We start from the raw sequence: 13,829 nt of genomic DNA, 5'->3' as shown, positions 1-13,829 counted from the left end.
CTGTAAAGATGGACTATCAACAAACGATCTGTTGATGAGCAACTGCTTGCCAAGGTTAAGGTAAGAACAGGGATTAGGGTTAGGATTAGTTTAGGATTAGGTTTAGGGTTAGGAGTCGTTTAGGGTTAGGATTAGTTTAGGGTTAGGATTAGTTTAGGGTTAGTTTAGGGTTAGGATTAGTTTAGGGTTAGGATTAGTTTAGGGTTAGGATTAGTGTTTGATAGTTAGTCGATATGTTACTGATAGTCTGTGGATATCCAAACAATGTTACCGACTAGAATTACTAGAATGGAACTTTTGACTGATACTACTTATTGGTACACTCAATAAGGACGGTCCACCCATCACAGAACATTGACTTGAAAGCAATATCCGTTCTATTATATTTCTGTGGATGCTACCACATGTCAGCATTCTCCTGTCTCCATGGTCCAGGGCTTGCGTCACAGAATAAGGCATAAGGCGTTATAAATGCATTAGACATATGCTTGTAATGCTTTATGAAGTCATCGCTATATTCCCCTTCCTTTCCTTACAGCTGCAGTAACGGTAGAGTGGCAGCCACCTGTCAGCTGTGTGATGGATACTGCTACAACGGAGGAACCTGTCGCCAGGACCCCGAGACCAGTCTGCCGTTCTGCCAGTAAGTCAGCTCAATTTTCCTTTTCTTTTTTTCTATCGATTCTATGGCTTTCGTACTGTTCATCTCTTTGGCTGTTATTTACACTGGCAGCCCAATTCTGCTATTTTGGAAATTGATCTGATCTGATTGGTCAAAAGACCAATTAGTGGCAACAGATCAGAATTGGGCTGCCTGTGTAAACGCAGCCATTGTGTTTGTCTTCGTCCTGCTTTCAGTTGTATCACACACGCACACATCACTGATACAATTAGTGGTATTGGAAGCGGTTGTGTGGTTTTGCTGTGAGAGACAGAGCAGGTAATGTAGCAGAGACTGGATTAGACCCAGGCTACTAAAATTGGAACATTAGTAGAAAACAATGAGGTCTCACAATGAGGTGGCATATTTCCACGTTTTTCCAAGATGAAAGGGTTTGTTTTCCTTTTTCTCTTGCAAACGATAGGATCTCCTGCATTAAAGTATGCAGAGGTGTTTTGGTTGTGTTTGTTTCTGGGGCTTGCATCACTCTCAAGACGCTTTTCAAAGTTTATCAGTCCTTAGTTGCATCATCCATTTTTGGACTTTTGGAATGAATCATGTTCAGTATTATACATGTGTTAAAGTCTGCATAGCCAAATTAATAATATATACCCATTGATTTTTGAATAATATAACTTATAAATGCCTCATGAGCTTAGTTTAACTGTCGTACCCCATCAGAACCTAAACTAGAATCTTTTATTACTCCCAATGTTTGTAAACAATGTCAATGTCAACAAAAACCGTATGTCCTTAAAACATTGTTAGACCATAATTGTGGTCTCATGGACGGTCAGCCATTGCGTCCGTAGTTCTGTCTGTGAATTTGAGAGTGGTTACATTTCTCCAGGCCCATCCCTCAGCCCTATTGCCAAAACAGAGGTGGGGTGCAGCTTTGTCGTTGTTTCAATTAAGGACTGTAGCTTTAAACCGTATGCCTCGATACTGTACATACCACCGTCTCCTATACTACAGCGTTGAATGAGCGGTTCCCCGCTCGTTGTTTTTGTTCGGTTTTTTTCCTTCTCTTTTGTCTTTACGTCATCCAGTTGCTTGTTTCATTGGGTCGGTGGTGGACAAAGACCACACGTGCCTAGAAGGCTATATGTGTCATGCTATAGATCTCAAACAACAGTCTGTAGGCTATTCCTATGGTTTCACTGTTTTTTTAGCTCCCACTTGGCGTGACAGTGGATGGATCTGCTTGCCATGACGCTTTGCTTTCTCACCTGAACACACACACACACACACACACACACACACACACACACACACACACACACACACACACACACACACACACACACACACACACACACACACACACACACACACACACACACACACACACACACACACACACACACACATCCTATGTAAACACTAGGATGGAATAGGGCCTAGCTCCATCTGTTCGATTTCATACTCTGTATCCTCCAATAGCCCGAGCTGGTGGACTGTGAGAATGTATTGTGCTCTTATCTTCTTTTATCAGTGTGTCCAAAATGCCACTCTATTCCATATGTGGGCCCCCTGGTCAAAAGGAGTGCACTATGTCGGGAATAGGGTGCCATTTCAGACCCAGGCTTTGTCTCTGTGTCCCTCAATATATGATTTGTTCATGTGGCGATCATTTCTCTGTGCTGCAGCTGCACGCCTGGGTTCTTGAACCAGCGCTGTGACCAGCGGGCCAATCCGTGTGATAACTACTGTCAGAATAAAGGGATTTGCACGTTAACTGCCTTAAACAAACCCCAGTGCAAGTAGGTCTGACTTTTACCCCTCCTCTCTTCCCTTACTCCCTTTCCCCTCCTCCCTCCCTCCTCTCTTCCTCATCTCCTTCCCTCCTCCTCTCCCGCCATTTCCGAGACCAGCCCTCACTGTCTCACTTTCCAGCAGCGTCCACTCTGCACATCACTCCCCGACTCAGACACTCACCAGTATGTCTGTCTGTTGTCCAACATTCTGTGCGATATAACTCCTTACCACACATGTTCCTCGTCCCCGTCACTCACAGCACAAACGCACCCGACGTTTCTCTCTTTGCACTGGCCTCTCAATACATGTGGTGAAAACAGGATAATAACCCGGTCTTTCTGCAGCTGAACATACTCCCAAGCAACAAGGTCAGCTACAAGCTGTCATTCCCTTCAGGACTATGATTCATGTGGTACCTGCAGCGAGCCACGGTCCCTCTAATGAAAGTTTTATTAAATACTGCTTACAGTCCATTTAATATTAGCTAATATCATTTTATCATCATGCGATCACCCTTGTCAGATTCCCCATATAGTCAGATTCCCCATATAGTGTAATTGCATGTCTTCCTATCCTCTGGGCAAGGGAGGGGAAAGAGGTAACTACTAATGGATCACTGTCTCTGGATTACATCCTAAACCGTTCTGCGTCCCATATAGTACCCTATTCCCTACATAGTGCGCCACTTTTGACCAGATTCCTATGGGCCGCTATGGGCTCGAGTCAAAGGTAGTGCAACATACAGGAAATAGGGTGCCATTTGGGTTGCACACTTCGTGTGAGATTATGCTTATTTTCTTTAACTCGATGCGGGAATGAATTATGCATGCATGTTCCCTGAGACTTGAGGAGATGAGATTAAGAGATGTGTGCGTGTCACAGGAGGCTGCTGAGGGGAGGATGGCTCATAATAATGGCCAGAACTGCGTAAATGGAAATCAAATCAAATCCAATCAAATTGTATTTGTCACATACACATGGTTAGCAGATGTTAATGCGAGTGTAGCGAAATGCTTGGCAGGTAGCCTCGCGTTGGGCCAGTAACCGAAAGGTTGCTGGATCAAATCCCCAAGCTGACAAGGTAAAAATCTGCCATTCTGCCCCTGAGCAAGGCAGTTAACCCACTGTTCCCCGGGCGCTGAAGACGTGGATGTCAATTTAAGGCAGCCCCCCGCCGTACTTCTGATTCAGAGGGGTTGGGTTAAATGCAAAGGACACATTTCAGTTGAATGCATTCAGTTGTACAACTGACTAGGTAACCCCCTGAGAGGTCAACCGATTATGATTTTGCATCTCCAATACAGAATAATCTGCCGATATTTATTTATTTATTTATTTATTTATTTATTTATTTATATATATGTAATAATGACAATTACAACAATACTGACTGAACAATGAACACTTATTTTAACTTAATATAATACATAAATTAAATCAATTTATTCTCAAATAAATAATGAAACATGTTCAATTTGGTTTAAATAATGCAAAAACACAGTGTGCCATGTAAAAAAGCTAACGTTTAAGTTCCTTGCTCAGAACATGAGAACATATGAAAGATGGTGGTTCCTTTTAACATGAGTCTTCAATATTCCCAAGTTAAAAGGTTCTTGGTTTGTAGTTATAGGAAGTATGATGTGTCGACTATTTCTCTCTATACCATTTTGTATTTCATATACCTTTGACTATTGGATGTTCTTATAGGCACTTTAGTATTGCCAGCCTAATCTCGGGAGTTGATAGGCTTGAATATAATCAGCGTCCAAAAGGCTGATTACCGATTTGTTATGAAATCGGTACTTGAAATCGGTCAACCTCTAATCCCCATTTCCCCAAACATCTGGAAACCATGTGTTTGGTGTATTTGATACCATCCCACCGATTCTGCTCCAGTCATTACCAGGAGCCCGTCCTCCATAACTGATAAGGCTATATTGTGTGTGTACACTATAGCCTTCTTTTAAAGCTACTTGGTTTGACCAACGGACAGCTATTCATACTCATTGTGACTTTTCTAGGTGTCCAGCTGATTGGTCAGGTACACAGTGTGAGAGACCTGCCCCAAAGAACAGTCTGTCTGGCAACATCAGTGGGGGTGAGTAGTTATTGTGGTAAAGAGACTCTCTCTCTTTATCTCTCTCTCTCTTGCTTGCTTGCTCGCTCTCTCTCAAACACACAGAAACATACAGATTGATGTAAAATCTTAATTTGATCACTATTTTGTTGCCTAGAATTTGCAAACTTGTGGTGTATTTGAGTTTCAAAAAGCTTCTAAAGTTTGTAATGTCCATTATGAAAATTCACTTTTGATTTGCCGTTACGGAAAATGTATCAGCCCCTACAAAAATGTCCATTTAATTATAATCCAGATAATAATTCACATTTCCTGTTGCTGCAGGTTTATTTTCCTGCTGTAGCAAACTGGCTCAAATTAAGATCCTACATCTGTACACACACACACACATTCACACACACAAACATAGACACAAAATCCTACAAGAAAAAACAGTCTATTTTCAGTTCTTAAAGTGCTGTTGTCTGGATTTGCAGACCTTTTTCAGTCTCTTTGAACCGCCCTACCCTCCCAGAGATTGGTATTTGATCTTGGTCTGCAGTCTGACATTTCGCTGTCGACTTGCTCTCAAGGCTTAGCTGCGCAGACGGAGCCTTTTACCCCAATAGACTGACTTTAACATAGAAATGCAGTCCCCATATGAAGAACCTTGTTGGAACTTTGAAGAAAGTAATTTTTCCACCCTCTGAAGCTTTTTTGAATTGTATTGTTTCACTACAAAGAGGAGGGAAGTATGTTACGTAATCGAACATGTTTAACTCTAATAGTTTGTTCTGTGTGTTACAGGAAGCATGGCCATCGTTGTCCCGCTGGTTCTACTGGTGATTCTCGTCACTACCATGGCCTTGGGGGTTTTCGTATGCAAGAGGAAGCAAAGGTATATCTTTACTTCTAAGCAGACAGATTACAAAAGATAACCAGTCACTTCATACTACATACAGGTCCTTGGGAAAGTATTCAGACCTCTTGACGTTTTGCTCGGTTGCAGCCTTAAATTGATTAAATCGTTTCTTTTTTCAATCTACACATAATGATGAAGTAAAAACAGGTTTTTAGGAATGTTTTGCTAATTCATAAAAATATCACAGTTACTTAAGTATTCAAACCCTTTACTCAGTACTTTGTTGGAGCACCTTTGGCAGCGATAACAGCCTTGAGTCTTCTTGAGTATGACGCTACAAGCTTGGAACACTTGTATTTTTGGAGTTTCTCCCATTCTTCTCTGCAGATCCTCTCAAACTCTGTCAGGTTGGATGGGGAGTGTTGCTGCACAGCTATTTTCAGGTCTCTCCAGAGTTGTTCGATCAGGTTCAAGTCCGGGCTCTGGCTGGGTTACTCAAGGATGTTCAGAGACTTGTTCCGAAGTATCTCCTGTGTTGTCTTGTCTGTGTGCTTAAGGTCGTTGTCCTGTTGGAAGCGGAACCTTCACCCCAGTCTGAGGTCCTGAGCGCTCTGGAGCAGGTTTTCATCAAGGATCTCTCTGTACTTTGCTCTGTTCATCTTTCCCTTGATCCTGACTAGTCTCCCAGTCCCTGCCGCTAAAAGAACATCCCCACAGCATGATGCTGCCACCACCATGCTTCACCGTAGGGATGGTGCCAGGTTTCCTCCAGGCATGACACTTGGCATTCAGGCCAAAGAGTTGAATCTTGGTTTCATTAGACCAGATAATCTTGTTTCTTGTGGTCTGAGAGGCTTTAGGTGCCTTTTTGCAAACTCCAAGCTGGCTGTCCTGTTCCTTTTACTGAGGATTGGCCACTTTACTGAAGATTGGCCACTTCCGTCTGGCAAATCTAACATAAAGGCCTGATTGGTGGAGTGCTGCAGAGATGGTTGTCCTTCTAGAAGGTTCTCCCATCTCCACAGATGAACCCCAGAGCTCTGTCAGAGTGACCATTGGGTTCTTTTTCACCTCCCTGACCAAAGTCCTTCTCCCCCGATTGCTCAGTTTGGTTGGGCGGCCAGCTCTAGGAAGAGCCTTGGTGGTTCCAAACTTCTTCCATTTAATAATGACAGAGGCCACTGTGTTCTTGGAGACCTTCAATGCTGCAAAAAAAAATTGGTACCCTTCCCCAGATCTGTGCCTTGACACAATCCTGTCTCGGTGCTCTACGAACAATTCGTTCAACCTCGTGGCTTGGTTTTTGCTCTGACATGCACCGTCAACTGTGGGACCTTATAAAGATGGGTGTGTGCCTTCCCAAATCATGTCCAATCAATTGAATGTACAACAGGTGTACTCCAATCAAGTTGTAGAAACATCTCAAGAATGATCAATGGAAATCAAATCAAATAAAAGTTGATTTGTCACGTGCGCCGAATACCACAGGTGTAAACCTTACAGTGAAATGCTTACTTACAGGCTCTAACCAATGGTGCGAAAAAAAGGTGTGTGTGTGTGTGTGTGTGTGTGTGTGTGTGTGTGTGTGTGTGTGTGTGTGTGTGTGTGTGTGTGTGTGTGTGTGTGTGTGTGTGTGTGTGTGTGTGTGTGTGTGTGTGTGTGTGTGTGTGTGTGTGTGTGTGTGTGTGTGTGTGTAAGTAAAGAAGTAAAACAGTGAAAAGAAATTTGGAAAAAAAGAGTAGCGAGGCTACATACAGACACCTGTTTGTCAGGTTTATTGAGGTAGTATGTACATGTAGGTATCGTTAAAGTGACAGTGCATATATGACGAACAAAGAGTAGCAGAAGCATAAAAAGAGGGGTTGGCTTGGGACACAATGCAGATAGCCCTGTTAGCCAATGTGCGGGAGCACTGGTTGGTTTGGCCAATTTTGGTAGTATGTACATGAATGTATAGTTAAAGTGTATGCATATAAGATAAACCGAAAGTAGCAGCAGCGTAAAAGAGGCGTTGGGGGGAGGCACACAATGCAAATAGTCCGGGTAACCCTTTGGTTACCTGTTCAGGAGTCTTATGGCTTGGGGGTAAAAACTGTTGAGAAGCCTTTTTGTCCTAGACTTGGCACTCCGGTACCGCTTGCCATGCGGTAGTAGAGAGAACAGTCTATGCCTGGGGTGGCTGGGGTCTTTGACCATTTTTAGGGCCTTCCTCTGACACTGCCTGGTGTAGAGGTCCTGGATGGCAGGCAGCTTAGCCCCAGTGATATACTGGGCTGTACACACTACCCTCTGAAGTGCCTTGCGGTCGGAGGCCGAGCAATTGCCATACCAGGCAGTGATGCAACCGGTCAGGATGCTCTCGATGTTGCAGCTGTAGAACCTTTTGAGGATCTCAGGATCCATGCCACATCTTTTTAGTTTCCTAAGGGGGAATAGGCTTTGTCGTGCCCTCTTCACGATTGTCTTGGTGTGTTTGGACCAATCTAGTTTGTTGTTGATGTGGACACCAAGGAATTTGAAGCTCTCAACCTGCTCCACTACAGCCCCGTCGATGAGAATGGGGACGTGCTCGGTGCTCCTTTTCCTGTAGTCTACAATCATCTTCTTAGTCTTGGTTACGTTGAGGGATAGGTTGTTATTCTGGCACCACCCAGCCAGGTCTCTGACCTCCTCCCTATAGGCTGTCTCGTTGTTGTCGGTGATCAGGCCTACCACTGTTGTGTCATCAGCAAACTTAATGATGGTGTTGGAGTCGTACCTGGCCATGCAGTCGTGGGTGAACAGGGAGTACAGGAGGAGACTGAGCACGCACCCCTGGGGAGCTCCAGTGTTGAGGATCAGCGTGACAGATGTGTTGCTTACCTACCCTCACTACCTGGGGGCAGCCCGTCAGTAAGTGCAGGATCCAGTTGCAGAGGGAGGTGTTTAGTCCCAGGTTCCTTAGCTTGGTGATGAGCTTTGAGGGTACTATGGTGTTGAACGCTGAGCTGTAGTCAATGAACAGCATTCTCACATAGGTGTTCCTTTTGTCCATGTGGGAAAGGGCAGTGTGGAGTGCAATAGAGATTGCATCATCTGTGGATCTGTTTGGGCAGTATGCAAATTGGAGTGGGTCTAGGGTTTCTGGGATAATGGTGTTGATGTGAGCCATTACCAGCCTTTCAAAGCACTTCATGGCTACGGACGTGAGTGCTACGGGTCTATAGTCATTTAGGCATGTTGCATTTGTGTTCTTGGGACTATGGTCATAGGGACTATGGTGGTCTGCTTGAAGCATGTTGGTATTACAGACTCAATCAGGGACATGTTGAAAATGTCAATGAAGACACCTGCCAGTTGGTCAGCTCATGCCCGGAGCACACGTCCTGGTAATCCGTCTGGCCCCGCAGCCTTGTGTATGTTGACCTGTTTAAAAGTCTTACTCACGTTGGCTACGGAGAGCGAGATCACACAGTCGTCGGGAACAGCTGATGCTCTCATGCATGCCTCAGTGTTGCTTGCCTCGAAACGAGCATATAAGTGATTTAGCTCATCTGGTAGGCTTGTGTCACTGGGCAGCTCTCAGCTGTGCTTCCCTTTGTAGTCTGTAATAGTTTTCAAGCCCTGCCACATCCGACGAGAGTCGGAGCTGGTGTAGTGTGATTCAATCACAGAATTAGTCCTGTATTGATGCATTGCCTGTTTGATGGTTCGTCGCAGGGCATAGAGGATTTCTTTTAAGCTTCCGGGTTAGAGTCCCGCACCTTGAAAGCGGCAGCTCTACCCTTTAGCTCAGTACGAATGTTGCCTGTAATCCATGGCTTCTGGTTGGGGTATGTACGTACAGTCATTGTGGGGACGACGTCCTCAAAGCACTTATTGATAAAGCCAGTGACTGATGTGGTGTATTCCTCAATGTCATCGGAAGAATCCCGGAACATGTTCCACTCTGTGATAGCAAACCAGCTGTTGATTACAAATATGCACAGACCCCCCCCCCCTCGTCTTACCTGATTGTGCTGTTCCATCCTGCCGGTGCAGCGTGTATCCCGCTAGATGAATATCAATGTCGTCATTCAGCCACGATTCCGTGAAACATAGGATATTACAGTTTTTGATGCCCTGTTGGTAGGATATTCGTGATCGTACCTCGTCTAGTTTATTGTCCAATGACTGAGTAATATTGACGGTAACGGCAGCTTTCCTACTCGCCTTCTGGTGAATGGTGTGCTAAACGTAGTAAGCAGTCATGAAGGTTTAAAATGCTCTCCTAACCTCAATCAATGTAATGATTTACAGGGGGAAAATAGTCCAACGGCAGCCCATGGTGAATGGTGTGCTAAACGTAGTAAGCAGTCATGAAGGTTTAAAATGCTCTCCTAACCTCAATCAATGTAATGATTTACAGGGGGAAAATAGTCCAACGGCAGCCCATGGTGAATGGTGGGCTAAACGTAGTAAGCAGTCATGAAGGTTTAAAATGCTCTCCTAACCTCAATCAATGTTATGATTTACAGGGGGAAAATAGTCCAACGGCAGCCCATGGTGAATGGTGGGCTAAACGTAGTAAGCAGTCATGAAGGTTTAAAATGCTCTCCTAACCTCAATCAATGTTATGATTTACAGGGGGAAAATAGTCCAGCGGCAGCCCATGGTGAATGGTGGGCTAAACTTAGAGATCGGTAACCCCTCGTACAACATGTATGAGGTGGACCACGACAATCACTCTGATGCTGGGAATCACCTTCAGCCAAGCTTCACCCTGGACCCACACAAGGTCTGGAAACGCTTACTCCTGAATCCTCCCTTTTCCCTGAGTTTCTAACAAGGGCTACGAAATACCCACACTAGCATACTACATTGATTCAGTGGTATGCCGGTGTGGATATTGGCGTGTAGCCAATAGACAAAGATTTATTCTATTCTATTCTGGAAGGTTAAACTGTAATGATTATGTGTTGTGGGGTTTGTGTGTGATGTTAATGTTGTCATTGTGTGTTGTAGGGTTGGTGTGTTGGTGTGAGGTCCAGTCACCTGTTAGTTCACCCTGAAGGAGTTCATCTCCCGAAGGAGATCCTTCCTGGACAGGTAAACTCCCTGTGAACTCCCTGTCCAGCATGGGACAGATGCTGTATAAAAGCCTACTGTATATTGATACAAAGCCATGGCCATTGGGGTCATAGTGGGGTTTATGAGACAATGCAGGATCTCATGTTGTATTCATGAAAGCCACGGTAAAGGCTTCCTCCGGAATATGTGTAATATGTGTTTTAATTAAGCAATAAGGCCCAGTGGGCTGTGATACTGAATGTAGACCATATACCACAAACCCCCTCGGTGCCTCGTTGCTATCATAAACTGATTACCAACGTAATTAGAGCAGTACAAATAAACGTTGTGTCATACCCGTGGTATATGGTCTGATACACTGCTGTCAGCCAATCAACATTCAGGGCTCGACCCACCCAGTTTATAGATGAAAGGAACCATCTGCTGGTGTTCCACATGGCTAGAGCTTGTCTACAGTCACCTGGTGGGATGTCGGTGACCGTGTCCTTGTCTTGCTTGTTAAGCAACAATAGGCTCTGGGCGTGCTGCAAAATGCTTTTATCACGTTAACACTGTCAATTGTTGTATACAGTGAGGGGGGAAAGTATTTGATCCCCTGCTGATTTTGTACATTTGCCCACTGGCAAAGAAATGATCTGTCTATCATTTTAATGGTAGGTTTATTTGAACAGTGAGAGACAGAATAACAACAACAAAAAATCCGGAAAAATGCATGTCAAAAATGTTATAAATTGATTTACATTTTAATGAGGGAATTAAGTATTTGACCCCTCTGCAAAACATGACTTAGTACTTGGTGGCAAAACCCTTGTTGGCAATCAGAGGTTTCTTGTAGTTGGCCACCAGGTTTGCACACATCTCAGGAGGGATTTTGTCACACGCCTCTTTGCAGATCTTCTCCAAGTCATTAAGGTTTCAAGGCTGACGTTTGGCAACTCGAACCTTCAGCTCCCTCCACAGATTCTCTATGGGATTAAGGTCTGGAGACTGGCTAGGCCACTCCAAGACCTTAATGTGCTTCTTCTTGAGCCACTCCTTTGTTGCCTTGGCCGTGTGTTTTGGGTCATTGTCATGCTGGAATACCCATCCACGACCCATTTTCAATGCCCTGGCTGAGGGAAGGAGGTTCTCACCCAAGATTTGATGGTACATGGCCTCGTCCATCATCCATTTGATGCTGTGAAGTTGTCCTGTCCCCTTAGCAGACAAACATCCCCAAAGCATAATGTTTCCACCTCCATGTTTGACGGTGGGGATGGTGTTCTTGGGGTCATAGGCAGCATTCCTCCTCCTCCAAACACGGCGAGTTGAGTTGATACCAAAGAGCTCCATTTTGGTCTCATCTGACCACAACACTTTCACCCAGTTGTCCTCTGAATCATTCAGATGTTCATTGGCAAACTTCAGACGGGCATGTATATGTGCTTTATTGAGCAGGGGGGCCTTGCGGGTGCTGCAGGATTTCAGTCCTTCACGGCATAGTGTGTTACCAATTATTTTCTTGGTGACTATGGTCCCAGCTGCCTTGAGATCATTGACAAGATCCTCCTGTGTAGTTCTGGGCTGATTCTTCACTGTTCTCATGATCCTTGCAACTCCACGAGGTGAGAGCTTGCATGGAGTCCCAGGCTGAGGGAGTTTGACAGTTAATTTATGTTTCTTCCATTTGAGAATAATCGCACCAACTGTTGTCACCTTCTCACCAAGCTGCTTGGCGATGGTCTTGTAGCCCATTCCAGTCTTGTGTAGGTCTACAATCTTGTTCCTGACATCCTTGGAGAGCTCTTTGGTCTTGGCCATGGTGGAGAGTTTGGAATCTGATTGATTGATTGCTTCTGTGGACAGGTGTCTTTTATACAGGTAACAAACTGAAATTAGGAGCACTCCCTTTAAGAGTGTGCTCCTAATCTCAGCTCGTTACCTGTATAAAAGACACCTGGGAGCCAAAAATCTTTCTGATTGAGGGGTGGTCAAATACTTATTTCCCTCATTAAAATGCAAATCAATTTATAACATTTTTGACATGCGTTTTTCAGGATTTTTTTTGTTGTTATTCTGTCTCTCACTGTTCAAATAAACCTACCATTAAAATTATAGACTGATCATTTCTTTGTCAGTGGGCAAACGCACAAAATCAGCAGGGGATCAAATACTTTTTTCCCTCACTGTATATCCAAATAGGCTGGGCATCTGAAAGATACGAAATACTTTAATAACTAATTAATCTAGTTAATGTAAATCATGTAGGCCAATGAAATGGTTATTAGCTCCTCCTGGCCATGTTTAGTGTAAAAGTAATGCTCTCCTTTGGTTATTGTGTTTTTTTCTCCAGGCCATAAACTCCAACCCAGTATACGCTGAGTTATACCTTGATCAAGGACAGAACTGTCGGAAGCCCGTCATCAATATCGAAGCGAGAAGCGAGCTACTCCCAAAGAAACTGGAGGCAACTATACGAGAGACAGTTGCATAGCCTTTTACTGTACGCTATTGGTATAATATTTTATATGAGCTGTATAAATGTACAAAATTAAAAGAAGGATTTTTATATGTCCACACCACACTAGAATTTTCTGTTTTCATGTTATGTCTGAGGCATCATCAGGCAGGCAACACTGCGATGTGTATCTTTTCCATTGCACTGAAAAAGCCAGCACCTGAAAATGACCTTCCCTTCAATGCTTTCCTTCAACTGAAGTAGTCCCTGCTATGATGCTTTGAGCTCGCAACTGTTACCAGCTGATCGCTTTAATCAATGTGTTTCAAGGATAGGACAAAAACAAACAAAAAAGTGTATTGTGGTGTCACAGCCTACATTCATGTATACAGTATTTACCTTCTCAAATGACGATAAAAAGATGTGACACAGAAGTTTTATAATTTTATATATGATTTATATATGTCCAGTTTGGCTTGTATTTTATGACAAGATATTACGTGTCGTACTTTTATACAAAACTGTACAGTACATCGATATGTAATAAATGGAGGGGGGGTTCTTGACCTTTCAAATACACTACTGCTCATATATATCTATATATATATATTGTGTTGCTGTTTTTTTATATAAAAATGTGTTGTTGTATACCTCTGGTTCCCCAATTTGATTGCAGCAGGACCTTTTGCTCAGACTTAAAAACATTGCAACTGAGTGAACATGTCTGGGCCCAGTTTCCCGAAAGCATCTTCAGGCTAAATGCATCGTTAGAATGATAGCATCCGGGCCCAGGACTGTTCCTTTACCTGCTGATTGTCTTTGGGGGTGGTAATTGTTGGGTAAGTAGGGGGCACTATGTGTCCCCTAAGTTGTTTTGCATCACTGCGTTCTTGCAAATGTCCAATCTTTCAAAGTTAAACCACAGCAGCAAAGCCAGGAAACTGTTGTACATTATCACATTTTGTTTCCATGACCAGATATTTTCAAAAGCAATGGAGAAAAGTAA

The 13,829-nt window shown here is 43.8% G+C and overlaps 1 protein-coding gene across 1 annotated transcript in view; it reads left to right on the top strand.

Moving 5' to 3' along the window:
* The window catches only part of LOC124017472 (low-density lipoprotein receptor-related protein 1B-like), a gene marked incomplete at its 5' end in the record, with an annotated part of 45,704 nt that extends 32,231 nt beyond the window's left edge, over nt 1-13,473 (top strand). The window contains 7 exons of the mRNA XM_046332678.1: nt 539-643; nt 2,311-2,424; nt 4,441-4,517; nt 5,283-5,373; nt 9,943-10,093; nt 10,321-10,404; nt 12,719-13,473. Of these exons, the coding sequence (XP_046188634.1) occupies nt 539-643; nt 2,311-2,424; nt 4,441-4,517; nt 5,283-5,373; nt 9,943-10,093; nt 10,321-10,404; nt 12,719-12,859 (763 nt within the window). The remainder of the gene's footprint in view (nt 1-538; nt 644-2,310; nt 2,425-4,440; nt 4,518-5,282; nt 5,374-9,942; nt 10,094-10,320; nt 10,405-12,718) is intronic.
* Nucleotides 13,474-13,829: the final 356 nt, after the last annotated feature.

The sequence above is a fragment of the Oncorhynchus gorbuscha genome, unplaced genomic scaffold (assembly GCF_021184085.1).
Source record: "Oncorhynchus gorbuscha isolate QuinsamMale2020 ecotype Even-year unplaced genomic scaffold, OgorEven_v1.0 Un_scaffold_22:::fragment_2:::debris, whole genome shotgun sequence".
In the NCBI taxonomy this organism is placed as follows: Eukaryota; Metazoa; Chordata; class Actinopteri; order Salmoniformes; family Salmonidae; genus Oncorhynchus; species Oncorhynchus gorbuscha.
Note: the sequence above shows the minus strand (reverse complement) of the source record. Positions and strands in the feature narration are given on the sequence as shown.